The sequence below is a fragment of the Sinohyriopsis cumingii genome, chromosome 15 (genome assembly GCF_028554795.1).
Source record: "Sinohyriopsis cumingii isolate HCF-2022 chromosome 15, ASM2855479v2, whole genome shotgun sequence".
Taxonomy (NCBI): domain Eukaryota; kingdom Metazoa; phylum Mollusca; class Bivalvia; order Unionida; family Unionidae; genus Sinohyriopsis; species Sinohyriopsis cumingii.
In genome coordinates, this window is record NC_142975.1 from 122146072 (window position 1) to 122172778 (window position 26707).

Consider the following 26707-nt stretch of genomic DNA (forward strand, 5'->3'; position numbering starts at 1 on the left):
ATTGCCTCCCAATGCCTTCCTTACTGAACACAAGGCCATTCTGTATTAACTAATTGCCTTCCCAATGCCTTCCTTACTAAACACAAAGCCATTCTGTATTAACTAATTGCCTCCCAATGCCTTCCTTACTAAACACAAGGTCATTCTGAATTAACTAATTGCCTTCCCAATGCCTTCCTTACTAAACACAAGGCCATTCTGTATTAACTAATTGCCTCCCAATACCTTCCTTACTAAACACAAGGCCATTCTGTATTAACTAATTGCCTCCCAATGCCTTCCTTACTAAACACAAGGCCATTCTGTATTAACTAATTGCCTCCCAATACCTTCCTTACTAAACACAAGGTCATTCTGTATTAACTAATTGCCTTCCTAATGCCTTCCTTACTAAACACAAGGCCATTCTGTATTAACTAATTGCCTTAACAATGCCTTCCTTACTAAACACAAGGCCATTCTGTATTAACTAACTGCCTTCCCAATGCCTTCCTTACTAAACACATGGCCATTATGTATTAACTAATTGCCTTCCTAATGCCTTCCTTACTAAACACAAGGTCATTCTGTATTAACTAATTGCCTTCCCAATGCCTTTCTTACTAAACACAAGGCCATTCTGTATTAACTAATTGCCTTCCCAATGCCTTCCTTTCTAAACACATGGCCATTTTGGAATGACAAAATGACAAATTGCCTCCTGCGATAACAGTCCTTAATGGCTACATAAACACAAGGCTATTCAGTAATGACAAATTGCCTCCTGTCATAACAGTCCTTGATGATTTCCGTATTAAACACAGGGCCATTCAAGAATAACAAATTGCTTACTGTGCAAATAGTCCTTAATGCCTTCCTTATCAAACACACAGACATATGCTTTGACTAATTGCTTTCTGTGCTAATAGTCCTTAATGCCTTCCTTATCAAACACACAGACATATGCTTTGACTAATTGCTTTCTGTGTTAATAGTCCTTAATGCCTTCCTTATCAAACACTCTTGGTAAGGAATGATCGCAAGTAGGACACTTGCTGCACAACATATATACTTTCATACTGGGACACTAGCAAGCCCTGCAATCACCCCCTTATATTTCATACTGGACACTAGCAAGCCCTGCAACCACCCCCTTATATTTCATACTGGGACACTAGCAAGCCTGCCACCACACCCTTATATTTCATTATGATTCAATTCTCATGTGAGCCATATGAATTTCAGGATCAAGAGCCATCATTTGTGACACACACCACACTGTCTTCATATTTAGTTCTACTAATGTGGTATACAGTCCCCACATGACACAACGTTACACACACCACACTGTCTTCATATTTAGTTCTACTAATGTGGTACACAGTCCCCACATGACACAATGTTACACACCAATGACTTAATATTTCATTCCACTAACCTTGTATATAGTGTCCACATGACAAAATGTTATACACACCACACTGACTTCATATTTAGTTCTATTAACCTAGTCTAGTCTCTACATGATACATTGTAACACACACCACACTGACTTCGTATTTAGTTCTATTAACCTGGTATATAGTTTCCACATGACAAAATGTTACACACACCACACTGACTTCATATTAAGTTCTATTAACCTGGTATAGTCTACACATAACACAATGTTAAACACACCACACTGACTTATATTTAGTTCTATTAACCTGGAATATAGTCTCCACATAACAAAATGTTACACACACCACACTGACTTCATATTTAGTTCTACTAACCTAATCTAGTCTAGTCTCTACATGATACAATGTAACACACACCACACTGACCAAGATCAGTACATTAGTAATATAGTATTGCATTATGTCTACTGGCTGCTAACTTGGGCCCAACATATCAACCAATACACATTCAAAATATTAACCAATACATATCCAAAAATCCAACACATTTAAAATGTTTATCACAAGCTTTTTACTAAAAAACTATCTTTATTGGTAAAAGGTTATAAAATTTCTAATATTTCCATGTGCCATGTCAGTATCTATTTACAGTAATGCTGATATAACTTAATTTATAAAGCAAACTCATGCAAATTTCCACTGTCAGCAATAAATACTCAATTCATCTTTCAATTTTAAATGGTTTTAAATACAAGGTCATATTTCTATTAAAGTTAAATTTGGGCCAAAAAGTTAGTCAAATTTTGACAAAACTGAATGGAATGACTATTCCATCAAAATACTGTAACTGAAAACTATATCTGAGACATATTTATAGATGGACAAAATAATTTGGGAAAATAATATACCCCCCCCCAAATGAAATGCTAGATTCTATTGTAAAATTTGAAATTAACCTAGGGTCTCCACTGTTGGCAACTTCTTGACAATTGCTTTCCTTTTGGCCATTTTCATCACCCCAAGGGCCAACGTAACTGTCACCACAATGGGCAGTCCTTCAGGGATAGCTGCTACAGCCAAGCTGAAAAAATAAATACTGGGTTCACATTTCTTAATCATAACAAGAACTACATCTGGTATTGTCATACAAAATTGTCTGTCAAATAATGGATTTTGGCTTGTATAATGGACATCTGTCCATAACTGACTTGAGGACACTTATTTTCTCCAAATGTCCATTCTCTCTGCATAATACAGGAAAAATATCAAAATAATTAAAGAAAACTTCTACAAAATATCTGCTTCATTATTTTTCTTTTATACTATAAACATATATAAGGATTTTTCTTGAATGAAAAAGAGTGCATGAAATTCTTCCTACTGATTTAATTTCAAAGCCTACATAAATATTTTCTGGGATAATTAATATGTACTTACATCAACTTACAAAAATAAGCTTTCAAGAGATTTTAACCGATCAATAACATATGCCTAACAAGGTCAATTTGCTCTGTCCCTCCAGTGTCCATGATACTTGTGCTACAGATTTACCATGTCAGGTTTTGATAAAATGCAAATTAGACTGTAGCCCAATGATCTACATTTAAAAAACCCTGGTAGCCTAGCTTATATTTATCGGCCCAGTGATCTATAAGGATCTGTGCCCTGCGGCCTAGCTTAAATTTAGTAGCAGCAAGCTACAAGGAAAAGAGACTAGTGGCCAAGATTAAATTAAGTAACCCTGTGATCTGCAAGGAAATGAACCAAAAATCCAATCTTAAATTTAGTAGCCCTGTGATTTCCAATGAAAGAGCCTAGTGGCTAAAAAGCCCAGTAATCAATAAGAAAAAAATACCTAGTAGCCTTTCTTCAATTTAGTATCATAGTGATCTACAAGGAAAAGAACACAGTAACCTAGCTCAGATTTAGTAGCCTAGCGGTCTACATGGAAAAAAACATAGCACACTGATGAAAACAAACCTTAAAACCTAGCTTAAATTTAATAGCCTAGCGGTCTACAAGGAAAAAAAACTTTCTAACCTTGCTTAAATTTAGTACCCTAGTGACCTACAAGGAAAATAACCTTGTAAACAAGCTTAAATTAAGAAATCCACTGATAAATAATTCAAGAACCTAGCAGCTTAGCTTCAATTTAAAAGCCCAGTAATCAGTGAGGAAACAGAAACTAGTAGCCTAGTTTAAATTTAGTATGATAATGATCCACAATGAAAATAATCATAAACCTACTTTAAATTTAGTAGCCCTGTGATCTACATGGAAAGAGCCAAGTAGTCTTACCTAAACTGAGTAGCCTAGTGAATTTCAAGGAAACAAACCTATAAAATAACTTAAATTCAGTATCCCAGTGATCTAAAAGGAAAAGAGCCAGGTTGCCAAGCCTAAACTTAGTAAAATAGTGATCTATGACAACAAAGAACCTAATAGCCTAGCTTAAATGTAGTAGCCCAGTGATCTACATAGAAAAGAACCCAGTAGCCTAACTTAAATTCAGTAGCCCAGTGATCTACAAGGGAAAAAGTCTAGTAGCCTGGCTTATATTAGGTAAAACCTTCATCTGTGAGGAAAAAATAACCTATTAGCCTAGCTTAAATTTAGTGAAAACATGACTGTGAGGAAAAATAAGCTGCTAGCCTAGCTTATATTTAGCAGCAGAGTGATCTACATGGAAAATAATCTGGTGCCTACCTTAAATTTGGTAGTACAGTGATCTACAAGAAAACAAACTAAAGCCTAATGATATACAATGAAACAACCTCATATTTTAGCTTAAATTTAATAGTCTGGTGATCTGCAAAGAAAATATCATAGCAGCACAGTTTAAATTTAGAAACTCAGTGAACTTTGAGAAAAATGAACCTAGCATTAGAGCTTAAATTTTGCAGCCCAGTGGTCTACAAGGAAAAATGAACAATAGCCTAGCTTTGATTTATTAGAAAAGCGATCAACAAAGAAACCATAACACAGTGATCTACAAGAAAACAAAAACCATATAGCCTAGCTTCAACTTAATACCCCATTATGAAGAAAATGAAACTAGGAGCCTAGCTTAAATTCAGTAGCAGTTATCTACAAAGAAAAGAACCCAATCGCCAAGCGTAAATTTAGTAGCCCAGTGAGGTACAAGGAAAAGAACCCAATCGCCAAGCTTAAATTTAATAGCCCAGTGATTTACAAGGAAAAGAACCCAATAGCCTAGCTTAGATTTAGTAGCCCAGTGATCTACAAGGAAAAGAACCCAAAACCCAAGCTTAAATGTAGTAGCCCAGTGATCTACAAGGAAAAGAACCCAAAAGCCAAGCTTAAATTTAGTAGCCCAGCAATCTACAAGGAAAAGAATCCAACAGCCTAGCTTAAATTTAGTAGCCCAGTGATCTACAAGGAGAAAGAAACAGTAGCCTAGCTTACATTTAGTAGCCCAGTGATCTACAAGGAAAAGAACCCAGTAGCCAAGCTTAAATTTAGTATCCCAGTGATCTACAAGGAAAAGAACCCAGTAGCTTATCTTAAATTTAGTAGCCCAGTGATCTACAAGGAAAAGAACCCAGTAGCCTAGCTTAAATTTAGCAGCATATAATCAACAAGGTGAACCTAGCAGACAAGCTTAAATTCAACACCTCAATGATCTACCAGGCAGAAAACACCATAGCCTTTATGTATGCTTACCTGACCCCTATGGTGAACATGTCAAGCAGTTTACGACCCTGGAGCCAGCCAAGGAACATGATGAGTCCAATGATACAGAAGGAATAGAAGGACAACTGCTTGCCAAGGATGTCCATACTTTTCTGCAGTGGGGTCTTTGGAGCCTGAAACATTCCAATATATCTTAATTAAATCATGTACAATCAGCTGCAAAATGTGTAGACCTAAATCGTTTACCACACAGTGCACCATGAGATCAGGGTCAATAATTATATTCACAATTTCTAGCATAAAAAGAAAAAACGTATTGATCTGTAGGTATATCTGCTTGCACAGTACTATGATATGACAGACTGTATGTCTATATTGTTTACAGCTGGGAGTTTGTTACACATCATGTGACAGAATGTATGTCTAACCAAGGAAGGACAGTCTCCCATATGCTCCAAGCTATGATTTGTAGTTACAAACATCAGGAGGACACCCTATTGGCAAAACATTATAAAAATTATAAAGGAGCAAGCAACAATTCCATCAATGAAAGGAACTGGCTATCATTTTCGTCAAGCTCCTTGTCATCAACTCTATGGAGATATTTATCATATTCAGAAACACTGCATTATCCATCTCCAGTTGACCGATAACTGATGGCCCTTTCCTGGGTATCTTTGGTGGGAGAGCCAACAAAGCATCTATCCCATAATAATCAAAAGCTAAATAGCTAGTCATCACTTAAACAATGCAGACAGAGCAATGGTGTAAATTTCCAATGTTCATGTTAGGCTGTGCCCTTGACCCTTATATTTCATCTCTGGCACAAGAAAGTCCCTCTAAGTCACCCACAGAGTGCATAAAAGACACATAAGACAAAAATATTTAAAAGATCACTACTGCTGATTTTTGCCTATTTTTGAATAACCTCATTTGGCACATTTCAAACTTACTGACTAGGGTATGCTCATTGCGAAAATTGACTGGCAAAAATGATTGCTGATTTTGATTTTACACCAACTGAGAGCAAATCGCTGATGATCATTGCACCGACAACAGAGAATGGAGATGTGAAATTTTAAAAACAAAACACAGCTGAATTTACTTCCAAAGCAGTGTATAAAGAGTAAAAATGGTGACTCAAAAACCAAAACAAATTCTAGAGCAGAATGGTATAATAGCGAAAGAAAAATTCAAATCATTGTATAATAGGATATATGACAGGGGAGGTTGACAATGATCAAAAGATACACAGCTTGTGGATTAATTAAACTGCAGTTTTTTCCACTGTTTATAAAATAATAACACAATTACCATTTTTTATGCTGTATATTATGTAATAAAACAATTAGCTTTTGCCCCTGTATATGATACAATAAAACAATCAGCTTAACTGACTATATGATGTAATAAAAAATTATTGTTTCCACTGTATATGATGTAATAAACAATTGTTTCCACTGTATGTGATGTAATAAACCAAATTTTTTCCACTGTATATGATGTAATAAACAATTAAACAATTGTTTCCTCTGTATGTGATGTAATAAACAATTATTGTTTTCACTGTATGTGATGTAATAAACAATTATTTTTGCCACTTTATATGATGTAATAAACAATTTTTTTCACTGTATAAGATGTAATAAACCAAATTTTTTCCACTTTATTTGACATAGTAAACAATTATTTTTTCCAATGTGATGCATCCAATCAATTACAGACCTTAACTTAAGAGAATATAATTATTATGAACCAATCAAATTAATGATTTCCACTTAGCATGTCAGTATGAAATGCACTGGTTCATAAATGTTTATATTCATTTCAGTGTGTGTGTGCGTGTACACATAAATCATACCTCTTCTTCCTGCATCATCTTGAATATTTCTCCAAATTGAGAGTTTTCACCAATCCCAATCACAATGCCCTGTTGAGAAAAAGAAGTTCAAAGAACTGAGAATACTGATGGCTTGAAGCATTTAAACAATTTATAATACTAAAACTGGGTCAAAGGGAAGAACATAACAAGCAAGATACATGCTATCAAACTACAGCATGGGAAATAACCATGCTGACTTTTTTCCTGGGAATAGAATTGGAATTACATACCTTTACGTACTCTGATTGGCCTTTCAAGTTGAAAAGGCCTGACAATCTATATATAGAAAATGTTGGATGGTTAGAAACACAAACTATTCTTAGCAAAAGACAGTAAACACTATGCCTCAGGCTCTGAGGGTTCATCCCTGTCACTCAAAATGAAAAATAGAAGACAATTATAATAAGTTTAATTTGAGCTGTCCTTTTTCTCTCTGATAGACCCTCTAAGACATTGCAGATTATTGCTGGGTTTCTCAACCAAGTGTGATAATAGTTGTGATTTAAAAACATGCAGAAGAAAGAAACACTGGAAAGAGCAACAGAAAACTGTTTTATAAAAAAAAGTTAATTGAAACGTAATATGTTCTTCATTCATCTCAAGCAAATACCAGGTGGAGGAGTGGGACATTAAAATAAAATACACCTATTTTAAAACTTACTCAATTTCCATTATATCTAAACAAAAAATGATAAATGATGAAAAAAAATGTGGTGCCCCTTGTATATTTTATGGTAAATCAAGACTAAACATGAAACCTCTCTTTTATATTTCATGGTAAATCAAACATGAAATGTACCAAGCAACCCTATTTTATATTTCATGGTAAATCAAACATGAAATGTTCCAAGCAACCCTATTTTATATTTCATGGTAAATCAAACATGAAATGTACCAAGCAACCCTATTTTATATTTCATGGTAAATCAAACATGAAATGTTCCAAGCAACCCTATTTTATATTTCATGGTAAATCAAACACGAAATGTTCCAAGCTACCCTTTTTTATATTTCATGGTAAATCAAACATGAAATGTACCAAGCAACCCTCTTTTATATTTCATGGTAAATCAAACAAGAAATGTACCAAGCAGCCCTAGTTTACATTTCATGGTAAATCAAACATGAAATGTACCAAGCAACCCTATTTTATATTTCAAGGTAAATCAAATATGAAATGTACCAAGCAACCCTCTTTTATATTTCATGGTAAATCAAACAAGAAATGTACCAACCAACCCTATTTTACATTCCATGGTAAATCAAACACATGAAATGTACCAAGCAACTCTTTTTTATATTCATGGTAAATCACATGAAATGTACCAAGCAACTCTTTTTTATATTCATGGTAAATCACATGAAATGTACCAAGCAACTCTTTTTTATATTCATGGTAAATCTAGTATGAAAGGTGCCATGCATCCCTCTCTAAAACAGCAATGAAATGGAAACAATCTGGGACATTTTGGGGAGACTGCTGTTGGATGGAAATAAAATATACATTGAAAATTGTAGTAGTGAAAACCAGCAAATGCATGGATCTGAGATGTACTTGTTTAATAAACTTGACCCTTAAAGGAGGGTGGGCTGCATTTGCCATTTTATATCAAATGAAACTGCTATTCCAAATATTACACTGACCTTGCCTCGCCCACATCTTGTTAGTGTACCCATAAAGGCAATGCACTGCATATCTGATACTCCATTTCCTCCACTATTCTTCAGTGGAGCAGCATTTTTTGTACGAGGATCAGTCTCACCTGTGAAGCTGGATTCATCAATTGCCAGATCAATAGCCTGAAATGTACAATAGATCAGAAAAAGCACAGTAAAGCAGTGTGTGTACAGTAAAGCAGTGTGGTCATTTATGCAGTGTCTGTGCAGTAAAACTGTATAAGTGTACAGAATATCAGTGTGTTTGAGTATCTGTGTGTTTTGGATTTTTAACATAGCTTTAACAATGTTATGTATTGAATTATTGTATACAGCTAAATATGTATTGAATTATTGCATACAGCTAAATATGTATTGAATTATATTATACAGCTAAATATGTAATGAATTATATTGTACAGCTAAATATGTACTGAATTATTGTATACAGCAAAATATGCATCGAATTGTTGCATATAGCTAAATATGTATTGAAATATTGTATACAGCTAAATATGTATTAAATTATTGTATACAGCTAAATATGTATTGAATTATAGAGGGTTCATACTTGTTGTTGTTGTTGTTGTGGGGTTTAACGCCATTTTTCAGCACATGATAGGCTATACATGGCAGCCAGTATTAATGGTGGAGGAAGAACTCGGGAAAACCCCGGAAAGAACCACCGACCCATGCAAAGCTACTGGCAAGCTTTCTCACATACCCACATTGGCTGAATCCAAGACTCGAACCGCTGAAGACAGAGGTGAGATGGCAGTGATCCGTAACGAAGAGCGCTTTAGACCACTCGGCCACTCGGGGCCCCTGAGGGTTCATACAGAATTCTCAATGATAAATTCAAAGACTTTTCCCAAACATTCAAAGACCACAAACACAGATTTTTAAGACCTATTTTCACTAACATTTTGTATACAAGTTATGTTATATGAGAAAACAATGAATACAAAATACTACAATATTGTTTAATGATGAAATGAAACTGAACAGGTCATCAAAAGAAAGAAACCAGGAAAACTTGACATCCTAATCTAACAACCTTGGACAATTTTATTTGTGATTATGGAAAGAAATTAAAATGTTTGGGTTTATTTCAATTTTCAAAGACTTTTAACGACCTCAGGGTAACCTGCTCGATTCTCCCAAGGCTCTGAAAATGCTACCTCATTTTTCCCAAACTATCAAAGACGCTCAAAGACCGTATGAACCCTGTTACTGTATACAGCTAAATATGTATCGAATTATTGTATACAGCTAAATATGTATTGAATTATTGGATACAGCTAAACATGTACTGAATTATTTTATACAGTTAAATATGTACTGAATTATATTATTCAGCTAAATATGTACTGAACTATTGTATACAGCTAAAAATGTATTATTTTATACCGCTAAATATGTATTGAATTATTGAATACAACTAAATATATACTGAATTATTGTATACAGCTAAATAGTGAATTATTGTATACAGCTAAATATGTACTGAATTACTGTATATACCTAAATATGTACTGAATTATACAGCTAAACATGTATTGAATTAAATTATACAGCTAAATATATACTGAATTAAATTATACAACTAAATATGTACTGAATTATTGTCTACAGCTAAATATGTATTGAATATTATACAGATAAATATGTACTGAATAATATTAAACAGCTAAATATGTACTGAATAATATTATACAGCTAAATATGTATTGAATAATATTATACAGCTAAATATGTATTGACTTATTGTATACCGCTAAATATGCATTGAATTATATATACAGCTCTCCTTTGTTAAAACATAATAGTCTGGGTCCAAAAAATGACAGGGTTAAAAAAATGAACCATGTTATATGGAGAACCATTAATGTATGGAACTGTGATATAGTGAGAAAAGCATAATATACCAAACCGTAGTATAGCAGGCACTATCAATTGTTATATATAAATAATGATGTTTTGAAAAGGAAATGAAGATGTAAGACTAAGTTTTATCAACCCTTACACTGATATGATTTGGGTCATGAAGTCCACAGTGGTATCATGTTATACCCAGAATCATGTGTAACATGTTTAGGCTCTTACAAAAAGTAACAAGAAAAAGTGAAGACAACAAGCTTTGTAAAATTTAACAAATAATTTATTTCCCTAGAAAAACAAGATAAAAATGAGAAAAAGAACTTACAGTTTTATGAATCAAATCCAAAAATAATCCAAGAATTAAAAAATAGAAGTCCTAGTAATAAAAAGTCCTAATATAACTAAGTTCAAATCCCGATGAAATCCAAAATGGAAGGCGATGACATATGCTGTGGTCAGCATCATACTGATGTGTCAAAAGTTCTTTGTTGAATCACAAAAATAATATTTCAGTTTTTGAATTCTGTATAAATTTTGATAAATCTCTTTGTCCAAGAATGAATTTAGAGCACTAGTATTTCCAGGGAAATCAAATTTGAAATCCAAATAAATTGAAGAAAATAAAATAATTAGCCCCAAAACTGGTCACAACATAAAACACTTCAACTTCTCAAGTGTTAAGGCAAGAATAACTATTATTTCTCAAAACATCAGCAATAAATCTAACTACAACGCAAAACAGATGCCCAGATGTGGATCAATCCTCTGAAAAAACCAGAGTTTGTAACAATTGCTACATGTTATTTGTCACGTACTCCAAGTATGGCCTTGATTTCACTTAATGAATCTTACTCTGAGAAAGAATAAAAATAGTATAAAAAAGTTGTTTACGAGAAACTATCACTGGTTCTGAATCACGGTCAAGAACTAGGTCAGCATTAGATACAATGTTTCTATAAAGCTGTTTACATCAAAAATAAAAAAATCATCCAGAACTGAACTCTATGCCAGTAAATGTAGTTAAGTTGCAATAGAATGTAATGGAATAAAAAAAAATTAAAACTTACAAACAATTAAATTAAATCAAATATAAATTAAATCAAACATACATAAAACATGTTATAAGGAGCACATTTTAAAAATGGAGAGTTGTAAGTGGGAACTATGTTACTTTGTTGTTATAAATGGGCATGTTCATATGACTGTATATATATATATATATACATTTCTAATCACTAATTTGTTTAAGATTTGTAATTATAGGCAGTAATTTTAATACATCATTGGATCGAAAAAGTACAAGATTTATCATGCTTTTCCATTTTGCTCCAAAACACAGAATACACTTTACCTCAAACAGTCTCAGGTCTGCCGGTACACGATCCCCAATTGACAGGTAGACAATGTCTCCTGGAACAAGATCTCTGGCCAAAAATGTCTCCACTTTTCCATTTCTCAAACTAAATAAGCAAACCAAATACAAACAAATTGGTTACTTGTGCCCGTATGGGGATATTACAGTTATAAACAAAAGTATGTCACCTTAAAAAAATATAGTTAATATGTACAAAAATAAACAATACAGTTGAGACAGAAATATACAAAAATATAAAGGAATTTAAGTATGGAGTGTCTGCATTAACTTTAAAACAGGGTTTATGAAATTATAATATGGCATGAAATAATGGATTCAGCCCAAACGTGTATGATGATGATGATATACAATAATCAGCCCAATACCTTCAATGACAATATTCAATTATCAGTCCAATAGTCTGCATGATGATATTCAATCACCAGTCCAATAGCTTTGCATAATGATATTCAATTATCAGTATCAAAGCTTGAATGATGATATTCCATTATCTGTCCCAAAGCTTGAATGATGATATTCAATTATCAGTCCAATAGCTTGAATGATGAAATTCAGTTGTCAGTCCAATAGCTTGCATGATGTGATATGATTTTGATTTTTAACGTAGCTTTAACAATTTTTCAGTCATATGGCTACGATGTCTGCAATGTGGCAGTTTATAGTGATGTCTAGCACTGGGGCATCATGCTGCAGACATGTAGCATGATGTCCCACCCAGTCACATTATCCTGACACCAGGCCGACCAATCCTAACACTAACCTCTTAATGCTGAACACCAAGCGAGGCAGCTGTTAGTACCATTTTTTAAGTCTCTGGTATGACTCGGCCAGGGATCGAACCCACGACCTCCCGCATCCGAGGCGGACACTCTAACCACTAGGCCACCGGAGCGGTCAATAGCTTGCATGATGATATTCAGTCTAATAGCTTGAATGATATTTTTCAACTGTCAGCCCATAGCTTGCATGATGATATTCAATTATCAGTCCCAAAGCTTGAATGATGATATTCAATTATCAGTCCAATAGCTTGAATGATGATATTCAATTATCAGTCCAACAGCTTGAATGATGATATTCAATTGTCAGTCCAATAACTTGCATGATGATATTCAATTATCAGTCCAATAGCTTGAATGATGATATTCAATTATCAGTCCAATAGCTTGAATGATGATATTCAATTATCAGTCCAATAGCTTGCATTATGATACTCAACTGTCAGTCCAATAGCTTGCATGATGATATTCAATTATCAGTCCAACAGCTTGAATGATGATATTCAATTGTCAGTCCAATAACTTGCATGATGATATTCAATTATCAGTCCAATAGCTTGCATGATGATATTCAATTATCAGTCCAATAACTTGCATGATGATATTCAATTGTCAGTCCAATAGCTTGAATGATGATATTCAATTATCAGTCCAATAGCTTGAATGATGATATTCAATTGTCAGTCCAATAACTTGAATGATGATATTCAATTATCAGTCCAATAACTTGAATGATGATATTCATTTATCATGTGGTGATGAGCTGTTCACAATTTCAGCTTTTAAGAAGCACAAGAGGAAATGGTACTTCAAAATATAAAACTTTTAATTTATTTATTTTCATTTAATTTTTCAAGTTTTTCAGAAAATTACACACTTTATAGCTATGTAAATTTTTAGATGTGGCAAAAGTCATCCATTCTTTAAAGGTACATCAACTGTTTTGTTGGATCTTTAAATCTGCCATTTGTAGCAGTAATGTAATCCATCAAAAATGTTAACCCAAAGAAAAATTAAATTCGCTGTACTTCAGGTGCTTTGCTTTCAACGTTAAGGTGGCACTAACCAGATATAATGTAATTTTGAGAGTGACATATGTAAGGTGAAGTTGTTTGCATTTAAAACATGCACAGTGGCATACTGTGGCTGAAATTTCTTTGGATATTGTACTTTAGGAAATTGTACATGATCTAAGCACACTGCTAACTAAAATGACTGCTCCATTTGTGCTATAAAAAAAAATCAGCCTGAATTAGTCTAAATTACACTATCCTTAGCAGCTATTCAAATAGGGAAAATGAATTTTGCCTAACTAAACAATACCAGCTTCTAAAAGTGCAATGAATGAATTACCAAATACACAAAATGTAAAAAAAGTTATTGGCTTTTTTATATATACAATTTACCTCTGAAGTTCAGGAAGTGAAAATGACCAAGCTGTGCTGGCACATTTTTGAAAGGTACACATCTGGAGTAAGGCAAGCTGTATACTCTATAACCCATATTACACTCATCAATAAAATGCCAAAATAAAAGGAATTAAAAGTTCTTTTGAACTATACCTAAGATATACAAGGTCTTTTTTAAACAGCCATTATAACCAGTGAGGAAATCCAGTGAAATTCTTTCTCTTTAAAATTCTAACCCTTTGCAAAATATGAAACTAGAGTGCCACCATAGTTTTAGGTGCTAGGCTTTTGAAATGAAATTCATTGAGCTTTAGGTGTTTGGTTTTAAAAATTCACTGCACTTTAGGTGCTTGGTTTTCCAAATATAATTCACTGTGGTTTTGGGTGCTAGGTTTTCCCAATCTTGAGATTCATCTCACAGGTAGCCATCTCAATACTATTCTCGTGTATTTCTAAAATACTGACTAAAGGCAGAAATAAAGACTGAAAAATTCCCATATCCTCCCTTCTTACCAATGACATTTTGGTGGAACCAACTTTGTGAGGGCTTCTAATGATTTTTCTGATCTGTACTCCTGAAATTCAAGAAAACGTTCTCTCTTAATAATATCTGGATAATAATGTGATAAAAATAAAGAATAATCTGTCACTTATAATCTTAAATCTGACAACTAAATTTTTTAAAGAAAAAGCTACAATTATCCATTACTATAAAGTCCCTCAGTATACCATTACCCCTCACTATAAATCCCTCAGAATACTTCTGTCCTCACTATAAAGTCCCTCATTATAAAATCCATCAGTATCCCATTATGTATTACTAAAATGTCCCCCAGTATACTGTAGCCCATCATTATAAAGACTCTCAGTATCATATTATCCATTACATAAAGTCCCTATGTATACTGTTGTCCATCACTATAAAGTCTCTCATTACAATGATGTCTCACTTTAAAGTCCCTCATTATAATGCCACTATCCATAAAGTCCCTCATTATACCATTATATTCCACTACAAGTCCCTCTGTATAATGTTTTCACTCATTATACTGTCCCTCATTATACTGTAGCACTCACTAAAAGTCCCACAATGTCTTTCACTATGAAGTCCCACAGTATAATGTTGTCTCACGATAAAGTCCCTCAGTAAAATGTTTTCACTCACTATCATGTCCCTCAGTATACTATTGTTACTCTATACAATTTCTCATACAACTGCTCTTCACTAGAAAGTCTCAATATACTGCTATTCTCACAATAAAGTCCCTCATCATACTGTTGTCACTCACTAGAAAGTCCCACACTGTAATGATGTATCACTATAAAGTCCATCAGTATATTATTGTCACTCACTATAAATCCCTCCATATAATGTTGCCCCTCTTATTGCAAGTATGGATATGTATCACAATGAATTGTTTTAATTTTGTTTTGTCACTGCTATTTCACTAATTCTTGTTCTTGGCTGATGGGAAGCAAATATAACCTAATAATAAAATACCCTATTTTTGTGAATTATTACAACATCCCTCTGTGTACGGCTCCGTTATTTAAAATGATCACTTATAATACACCTATGAATACCTTTATAATTACAGAGGCCCTGTAAATGTTTAATAAAATAAATATTTCATATATTTACACCATGATATAATATATGTTTATGATAATAAGCTAAAATAAATGTTAGTCTTGTATTTACATACCATATATTTCCTAATAAATACTCCAGGGGGTGTTACATTTGTGAAATTGGGGACATTTATTAGAGCACAATTATGAAAACTGAAGTTGTTAATTTTATGTACTCTTATAATGACCACATGTACATCTATGGGTTGTTCAGTCTCAGATTTCAGTCACTGTACATATCAGCACAGTTTTCCAATAAAAATCATTGAACTTGCCACCCCACTATTTTTGCGCTATGTTCTTTTGATGTACTCTTATAATAACAATATGCATATCTGGGGTCTTTCAGCCACTGAATTCTGTCATTGTAAATATCAGCACATTTAACATGATCATGTGTCTGTGACTTTAGTAATTTATACATCGATATGTACATTGTAACAGTGTAATCAACTGAGAGTGCATCTTTGCTAGTCAAGATTCCAGTATGTTAACTCCTCTACATCTTGGTGGATCAACCAGACATTTCAGTGATTCAGTGTTCCTACATGATCGAGACAAATGGAACACGCAACTGAATGGACTCATAAATAAGCACTTTTCTACTTTCAATTCATGACTGCACAAATACGTCCTTTCTCTCAAATACACCTGTAATGGCATCTCTCTGGTACATAGTCATACTTTTGATGTTAAACATACAAAGTATCCTTTTGAAATCAATGGCCTCCACCATTACCAGCTGATAAACAATACACTGCTCTTACATGCTATTGGTTAGTTGGCATTACATAATGTGGGAACAATACATGTTGCTAGAACAAAGTACTGAATATCTGATCGATCCAACAAGATGTAGATAGGTTAACATTTCTGATCAATCCAACAAGGTGTAGATAGGTTAGCATATCTGATCAATCCAACAAGGTGTAGATAGGTTAACATATCTGATCAATCCAACAAGGTGTAGATAGGTTAACATATCTGATCAACCCAACAAGGTGTAGATAGGTTAACAGATCTGATCAATCCAGCATGGTGTAGACAGGTTAACATAGCTGATCAATCCAACAAGGTGTAGATAAGTTAACATATCAAAATCTTGGCTACCAAAGATGCTGAGAGTGCTGCAATTTGGACTGTTCATTAGCTGAAGTATGAATTTATACAAAGTACTACTGTGTGAGGCATCAGTAATGTCTTGCAGCTGTACTATGCAAATGTTATGAAAAGTGATATGAAAATGTGATTCTGTTAAAACTGTCATTGTGAACTATTTAATTCCTGTCTTGCACTTACGGATTACAGAGCAGTGACGATTCTTGGTAAGTTTTATATTTTCTGTTCTTAAACAAGGAGATGGGTTATTAATTAAGCTGGTGGTATAAATATGAGTATATGGTAAGATATGCCAAATCTTTCTGATACTACAAGGCAAGACTTGTTTAATGATAAGTATTGATGTCAGTTATTGCTTAAGATAAAAAAACTGAACAGTATTAGACTCAGGCAAGAATAAAATGGACAACTTTATACTTTACTCTAACAGTGTCACATGTTATAAAAGCTGTCTAAATGTTTGATATTTCTTTTGTCTTTGTGAATAATAGCCATATAATTATCATTTGCCATTGGCTGATAATACTTAATACCCTTACAATTATCATTTGCCCATAGTTGCCAATACATAATACCCTTATAATTATTAGTTTCTCTTGGTTGCTAATACATGATACCCTTACAATTATCATTTGCCCTAAGTTGCTAATACACAATATCCTTATAATTAGTAGTTTCCCTTAGTTGCTAAGACATAATACCCATATAATTATTAGTTGCCCTTAGTTGCTAATACATGATACCCTTAGAATTATTAGTTGCTCTTGGCTGCTAATACATAATACCCTTACAATTATAATTTGCCCTTGGTTTCTAATACATGTACCCTTACAATCTATAATTTGCCCGTGGTTGCTAATACATGATACCCTTAAAATTATCATTTGCCCTTAGTTGCTAATATAAGCTGATTTTCTCTTCCCTATAGCCTCTAAAGCTCATCACTGGCAATTTGGTAAATGTTATCAATAATCCATAGCAGCTTTTTGTTTTGTTTAAAATGTATCAAATCTTAAGCAGTATAGTTACCCACCTGTACAAAAGCGACAGTTGACACAATGACAATAGCCTGAAAATAAAAAGGAAAAGATTAAAGTTGACACAATGAAAATAGCCTGAAAATAGAAAAGGCCACTGACACTAAGACAATAGCCTGAACAAAAATGAAGGTTACAGTTGATGCTAAGCCAAAAGCCTGAATCTAAAAAGAAGGTTTTACTTGACACTAAGCCAATAGCCTGAACACAAAAAAATGAAGGTTATGGATGACACTAAGCCAAAAGCCTGAATATAAAAAGAAAGCTATGGTTGACACTATGAATACAGCCTGAAAATAAAATGGAGAAGCCAATGCAGCAACTCTAAAGGGAAGACTTTATAATGTAAATTAATTCATTGCCTATCATCATGAAAATGCATTTGTGAATGATTTGCTAAAAATGAGGTCCTGGTCCCAAATTTCAGCAAAACATTAATCTGAGTTCATCAATTACTGGCATGTGATTTTGGTTCAGGATGTATTGAGCTATCACAAGAGTACTATAAATGTTATATTATATTCCTGTCATGTTATTTTGTGGAAACCATTTTAATTCATTCAGTCTCAGTGACATTGACCTTTGACCCATTTAATCCAACAAGGATATATGCATCTCTTGTCTAAAATGCAATCCATTCACAAAGTTGTGTGATGCTTTGTGGCATTTAAATTGAATCCCTCTGGCAGTTTAACCCCAAAATAAACAGGTGTCTTTGTTAATTCAAATGCATCTATTAAATTTATTCACAGCATGTGGTACACAGCTTAAGTAATTTTGTGGAAATAGTATTTCTTCTTTCAGTCCCAGTGACCTTGCCATTTAGTCCATGCAGGTGATTGAGGGCTCAAGAAGTCATGCAGGAAACATTTATTATTAAAATCACTGTGCCATTGACCTTCTGACACTGACATAAATAGGTGTCTTTATTACCTTAAATGCAAGTCATTTACCAAATCTGGGGTCCATATATCTAGTATACAAGTCAATGTACTGTCCAGAACACTTTTCCTTCTTTCAGTCTATGTAACCTTGACCTGTCACCTTTTGATCCTGATATTCATAGATTTCTTCCTTACCTCAAATGCAAGCAACTTATAAAGTTTGGTAATGGTAGATGATGGAGAAATTGATGGGCTATTGTGCGAAGAAAGAGAAAGGAATCTGATGGATGCTGTAATATGATACACTCCACCCTACAGCAGGCATATAAAATCAAATAACTTTGAATATGATGGATGAATGATTGCCATAAAAAGATATATGTCTCACAACGATTACAATGAGAACAAAATCAATGTCTCACTAAGTCTAGGGTCTGCATCTTCATTCTTTTTCTACATTTCACAGTTACAAAAAATTATTTCCTTTTATCAATCAAAAGTATGCTTTGACCTTCTTTGCTGAAATGTAGATCAAACTATGAAATCTAAATCAGTATCTGCTGAATCAAATAATGAAATATACACAAGTCTGTACAATCAAAAAATGAAATATACACAAGTCTGTACAATCAAATAATGAAACATACAAAAGTCTGAACAATCAAATAATGAAATATACACAAGTCTGTACAATCAAATAATTAAATATACACAAGTCTGAACAATCAAATAATGAAGTGTACATAAGTCCGTTCAATCAAAATATGAAATCTACATAGGTCTCTGTTGAACGAAATAATGAAATCTTCACATGTCTGCTGAATTAAATAATGAATGTACATAAGTCTGTTGAATCAAATAATGAAATCTACATAAATTTATGCTGAATCAAATAATGAAATCTAGATATTAAGTCTGTTGAAGCAAATAATAAAATGTACAGAAGTCTGCTGAATCAAACAATGTAATGTACACAAGTCTGTTCATTCAAATAATGAAATGTACATAAGTTTCTTTGGAATTAAATAATGAAATCTACATAAGTTTCTGTTGAATGAAATAATGAAATGTACATAAGTCTGCTGAATCAAATAATGAAATCTACACTAGTCTGTTGTGTCAAATAATGAAATGTACACATGTCTGTTCAATCAAATAATGAAATGTACATAAGTCTGTTGAATCAAAAAACTAAATGTACATAAGTTTCTGTTGAACAAAATTATGAAATGTACATGTCTGTTCAATCAAATAATGAAATGTACATAAGTTTCTGTTCAATCAAATAATGAGATGTAGATTAGTTTCTGTTCAATCAAATAATGAAATGTACACAGGTCTGTTCAATCAAATAATGAGATGTAGATTAGTTTCTGTTCAATCAAATAATGAAATGTACACAAGTTTCTCTTCAATCAAATAATGAAATGTACACAAGTCTGTTCAATCAAATAATGAAATCTACACAAGTCTGTTTAATCTAATAATGAAATCTACACAAGTCTTTGATGAGTCAAACAATGAAATCTACATAAGTCAATTGAGTTAAATACTAGGCTGAAAGTTACAGTATACTCACAATTGTGATGCTGACTGCATCGTCAAACTGGCGCATGAAGATGCTGACAACAGCAGAGCCAAGCAGCAGAAGAATCAAAGGGTTGTTAAACTGAAATAGAAAGAGGGTACAAATATCATCAAACCAAATCTTTGACAGTGATGATTTTCTGTATTTGATATCCACATATATTAATAGTATTATTGATATCCATATAGTCTAGAATTACTGATATTCACATATGTATGTATTTATAAATGTGTGCGTGTGTGTGTGTGTGTGTTAGGACAGAAGACACAAAGAATGGGGTTTGGCATTCCCTATTGTTGCAAACAGGCCTACCAACAGTCAATCCCATCAGGTACAGATCTGTGTGAGATCTTTGTGAGAACCAAGGGATGGAGAGACCATTTCTTCTGTACTAGTCGATTGCTAAGTGAACAAGCGATGGTCGGTTCAATGAGTCCAGGGATATACTGAAACTTGAAATTCTTGTTAATGACACCACCACCTCAACAAGTTGCGCATCATGATGCAAAGGTCTGGCAATTGGAATCCTTGTTATTAAAGATAATTACCACTGTAGGATTGAATTCCTCCTTGTTGTGTGTGTGTGTGTGTGTGTGTGTGTGTGTGTGTGTGTATGTGTTTGTATGTGTGTATGTATTATTGATATCCACATATATTTCTAGTATTATTGACTGCAACCAGTACCATAAGGTAATCCATTATTACATAATTTTAAAATGACTTGATCATTGTATTATTACACAATAAATATAAAATCAAATTTTACCTACGTTCATTGTAGTGCTATAAACTCTTAAGTGTCTGAAAGTTAAATGATGTAGTAGTTATGGCATCTATTTTATCAAATTCATTAAATGGTACAAATCTCAAACAATTTTCAGTAATCGCAATAAAAAAACCTGTGAAAGAAAATTAAAAAGTCAGTGAGACCTTTGTATATCTAATGACCTGGTGTTGCAGAAAACGATATAACGGTAATCTCAATTACCGCATCATCTGAAACAATTGGCTAACTATCATACCCTTTTTCTTTATTTAACAAAAGTAATCCATTATTTTCAAATCTTTGCAAACTTGATGAATTCTGAAGCTATTATATATGTCCATTTAGTGACGGAGTATTTTCCCCCCAACAGTTTTATGTAATGACAATTAGCTGGGATAAATACTAAAATGATTAAGACCAAAAATGCAGCTAAAACTTTTTAATGATTTTGGATTGCTTATACCTGTAGCTAGGTAAAAATACATTTTTTTTTAAAAAGATATCTGGCCTTTTCATTATCAACCGACTGCCTACTATATTGTCATTTACTGTTTATTGTTTCTGGATTATTTTAAAGACTGGTTTTGTGGTTATAATGGTTAACTTCTACTTTTTAGTTTCAGCCTATTAAAAATCAAACAGAATGATAACAACTCACTTCAGTACATGAAAATCCTTTATCTGCATGACAATTAAGTCAAAAAACAGACCTGGACCAGACAAAACTATAGGACCCACTTCGTGGAGGACAAAGTTGGATGAAATCGCTGAAGCTCTCTAGTGGGGAAAGCCTGAAAACTGCTATAAAACTGCCTGTCATGCACAGTTCTTGTTTGTCTCATGTGCCAGCAGGTACAAAAAAGGACTACTAAGTTGATGAAACTAGGTCAGAATCAGTCAGAAGGACTACGATAATTAAGCTGATAAAACTAAGAATCAGTCAAAAGGAAACATTAAGTAGAATAAACTAAGTTGGAGTCAGAATCAGGTATAAAAAAGGCAAATCAAGTAGATACTCAGAGTTGAAATTAGGTACAAAAACGACAAATGAAGTCAGAATCAGGAAGTTAAAAAACTAAGTTAGAATCAGGAGGTTAAATCACCTGTTCTAAATATTTCTTCCAAAGAGGCGTCTCCTTGGATATCTCAAAGTCATTAAATCCATGAACTGCTCTCCGATGTATGACCTCGTCATGATTAAGGCCATTGTTTGGATTTGTCCGGAAGATGTTCACAATATCGTCCACTGACAAACGGCATGCCTGTTGTGCCTTCATAAATGTCATCATATTGGCATCTTCTTCCTGCAAAGACAATGAAATATGTAACTATAAAACAATGTTTGCTTTGAATCTTGTATTGAGTGAAATATTATCTTTCTCTTTAATCCAGTCAGTTCAGTGTTGGTTTTCTGACTTCTATGCAACGACAAAGACACTGCTAAAAGTACTCCAGTTGTATTTATGAGTACTTTCTGAAGAATGCTTACACTTGTACTAGTACTCATGCTCTAAATTAACAAAATTAAAATACTCATTTTGTTAATCAAGTACCCTGAACAGCAGCCCACCCCATGTCTGGCAGTCAATGCATGTACATTTATAACATTAACCTGTCTTCCACATGTCTGGGAGGCAATGTACATGTATGCACATTTATATCATTAGACTATTTGAAATGTATGGCATGCAATGCATGTATATTTATAACATCAAACAGTATTCCACATGTCTGGGTGACAATGTAAATATATTTATAAGATTAAACAGTATTCCATATGTCTAGGAGGCAATGTATGTACATTGAAAACATTAAACAGTATTCCCCCAAATCTGGCAGGCAATGCATGTACATTTATAACATTAAACAGTATTCCAAGTGTATGGCAGGTAATGTACTTTAGGACAGTAACAGTACTCCATGTCTAACAGGCAATGAATGTATATTTACAACATTAGACAGCATTCCCTCTCAATGTCTAGCATGCAATGCATGTATAATTACAATATTACAGTGATCACCGCTATTCAATGACAATATCAAAAGTACTCCAGTTGTACTGACAAATACTTTCTGATGAATACTTATACGCAAGCCTGTCAAAAGGAACCATCCATGAGACAAGGCAAACAGGCTCTTGTACACAGGTGACCTCTGTACACAGGTTGACATTTTAAATTTTGTTTTTTAACAAATACCATGCATCAAATATCATTATCATTATTATCATTTTTGTATTATTATTATTATTTATTATTATTACTATTATTATTATTTGCAATATTGTTTTATGGTCACTAATCAACAAAACAAAACCATACAACATGCATATATGTTGTTCTCTCCAAAATTTATGTTCCATACAAGATTACTGTATCCTGGTCATTTTTAATCCATCCTATAAAAATAAATTATCAGTGAGTTAAAATAATCATTGATATTATTTTGTCTTGTTGACCATGACAGCGCAATAATTTCACTACTGATGACTCACAGCTCACATACGACTGTAAAACAGTGGGTTGACTTTTTGTCGGTCAACTTACAAAAGTTTCACTTGAAAACAGCTGTTCAAGCTTTAAAAAAAATTTGAATAAATCAGTTGCTCAACTTGCCGAGATCAAAAGACAGTCGGCTTATAGGAGAAGCCTGTGATAAAAAGGAAATCCAAAGAAGCTGTATATGAATATTCTTTGTAACCCATGAACACAAAATGTGCCTGACTTTACAGACAAATTTTAAATACTGATGACCCCTAGACCTATTCCAAAAGACTCCAACTTGTATTTCTTCTCAAAATGAACTTTTTTTTACAGATACTGCTTTCATTCACAGGCAAACAGGTGTAGATATTAAATAATACATGTCACACTGGCACGATTCTGCTGCAATAGCAGGACTACTTTTCATACCCTCATGCAAACAAACTGATTTGACCCTGTATCTTAATGATAATACTGGCCTTGCTGTTGAATTTGACACATTGACACACCTTTAAGTTACACTGTTAACATGAATGGAGTAATAAGTGAGACAAGAAATATTTGCAAATCGATTCACATGATATCCATTATCCAAACAATGCCTTCCTCCTGAAGCAAAAATCCAATTTGCACAGACTCAGCGGTCACTGTAGATACACTCCAATAACTGCTTAAACCAGGAAGAAACCAATGTTTGGTTGGGAAATACCTTGCTGCTGTCTGAAGAAGGCTGGTGACCACTGACCATTACATACTGGACGTTTACATAGGAAATTTGCCATGGGGGAAATTAGTATGGCCATTTTGAACAGGTGACCACCGAATAAAGGTGATTATTAGGACAGGTTTCACTTTACTGGTATCAGCACTCATGCTCCAACTTAACAAAACTAAAATACTTGTACTCTTATTCAAGTACAATGAACAGTAGTCCACCCCATGTCTAGCAATTAATGTATGTACATTTGACACAGTAAAATTATTCCACCACTTGACTAGAAAGCAATGCATGTTCATTTACAACATTAAACAGTACTCTATGTCTGGCATGTGATTCATGTATATTTACAATATTAAACAGTGCTCCACCTCATGTCTGGCAGGTAATGCATGTACAATTACAACAGTAAACAGGCAATGCATGTATATTACAACACAAAACAGTACTCAACCCCATATTTGGCAGGCAATGCATGTATATTTACAACATTAAACAGCACTTCATTCTATTTCTGGCAAGCACATATTTACAACCATAAACAGTACTCCACACTGTCTAGAAGGCAATGCATGTACATTTAGAACATTAAACAGTACTCATCCTGTCTGGCAGGTAATGCATGCACATTTAGAACATGAAACAGTATTCCATCCTATTTCTGGCAGGTAATGCATGTACATTTAGAAAATTAAACAGTACTCATCCTGTCTGGCAGGTAATGCATGTACATTTAGAACATTAAACAGTACTCATCCTGTCTGGCAGGTAATGCATGTACATTTAGAACATCAAAGAGGCATTAGCTGTACAACATGGTACTACAAAAAAGAATAATTTAAAATGGGATCATTCAATCACTGAAAGCTCTGGACTTCTAATAAAAAATAAAACTGTGGTACAAACTTTCTATGGGTCATACAGTAATAATGTGAAGTGCATGTAATTTATTACTGTGTCATTCAGCTCACTTTTCCAAGGACAAGCACCAAAGCTCAAGCGATAAGTATTACCGTGACTGAAACCAATCAACACACACATGACTGAGCTACAATGGGTAAGTTTGCATCATCTGAGAGAAAAATGATATAGGAGCACGGCAACGAAAAGGAATGCATAGAATATATTAAAGTCATCAACTCATAGTTGTAATGCTCCACAGGAGACCATTAAGTCAGAATGTAACAGTTACATAATGAAAGTATTATTTGCTTTCTAATTGTTTACTTGTTTACAGAAGCAAGTGGTTTTGTTTACATAAGTCTGAATACCTAAAATTACTTAACAGCAGTAACAAAATTTAACAATGGTCAACCATTTATTTTAAACAGGGTAAAAGTACATGTTTAAGTAATTAGCATTTTTATTGATGACTTTGTTCACCTGTTCCATGTGTCATGTGAAGCACACTGGGGATTATCAAAGTTGTGTTAAGTGAAGTGCATGTAATGTATTACTGTCAATGGGGATTATCATAACTGTGTTAAGTGAAGTGCATGTAATTTATTACTATGTCACTGGGGATTATCATAACTATGTGTTATGTGAAGTGCATGTAATTTATTACTGTGTCACTGGGGATTATCATAACTGTGTCATGTGAAATGTACGTAATTTATTACTATGTCACTGGGGATTATCTTAACTGTGTCATGTGCTGATACAATGAATATTTGTGGGATATCCTCCAAACAAGTGGCCTAGTTCTCGCTGAAGTGAAGCTTCTCCTGCCTTTACCTTGATACTTTTTAGAAAAGATGTAACCCATTAAACACCACAGATATTCTGTCCTCCAAAAAGTCCATAACTTGTGATAGGACACTTTGTATCTGCGATATGCAAGAAGTGGACTTGTCTAATCAAACTATCTTTTAGGATACTTTGTGTCCATTATGCAAGAAGTGGACTTGTATAATCAAACTATTATTCGTTACATACATAAATAACCTTCTTAAATAACCTGTTAAAGGTAGATCAAGCCTGAAAAGTGTGCTTTAACCTTTATTGGGATACTGGGGGTATTCTAGGATGGCAGAATTAAACACCATTTTTTATAAAAACCACTCTATTGACCTAAGTGGTTAGTGTGTCTAACTTGGATGCAGGAGAGCGTGGGTTCAAACCCTGGCCGAGTCATACCAAAGACTTCAAAAAATGGTACAAGCAGCTACCTCACGTGGACCTCAGCATTAAGAGGTTAGTGTTAGACTGGTCAGCCTGCTGTCATGATAATATGAATGGGTGGTACATGATGCAACATGTCTGCAGCATGAAGCCCCTGTGCTAGACATCACTATATACGACCTCACAGCAGAAAGTATAGCAATATGACTCATATTGTTAAGGCTACACTAAAATTTCAAATCACACGCATGCAACAACAAAAAAAAACAAAAAAAACACTGCATGCAATTAGTCACCTTGACCTTTCACATCTTGACTTAAAAAAAGAAAGCTTTTTT

General features: G+C 33.7%; 1 protein-coding gene across 1 annotated transcript in view; it reads right to left on the reverse strand.

The window, feature by feature from the left end:
- The window catches only part of LOC149782634 (calcium-transporting ATPase type 2C member 1-like), a 126392-nt gene that overhangs the window by 69838 nt on the left and 29847 nt on the right, over window positions 1-26707 (reverse strand). Inside the window, exons 2-10 of the mRNA XM_089934123.1 lie at window positions 22148-22348; window positions 20270-20359; window positions 17803-17838; window positions 14532-14593; window positions 11807-11915; window positions 8563-8718; window positions 6898-6966; window positions 5067-5209; window positions 2339-2463 (exon numbers count right to left, since the gene is read on the reverse strand). Coding sequence (XP_089790249.1) covers window positions 2339-2463; window positions 5067-5209; window positions 6898-6966; window positions 8563-8718; window positions 11807-11915; window positions 14532-14593; window positions 17803-17838; window positions 20270-20359; window positions 22148-22348 — 991 coding nt within the window. The remainder of the gene's footprint in view (window positions 1-2338; window positions 2464-5066; window positions 5210-6897; window positions 6967-8562; window positions 8719-11806; window positions 11916-14531; window positions 14594-17802; window positions 17839-20269; window positions 20360-22147; window positions 22349-26707) is intronic.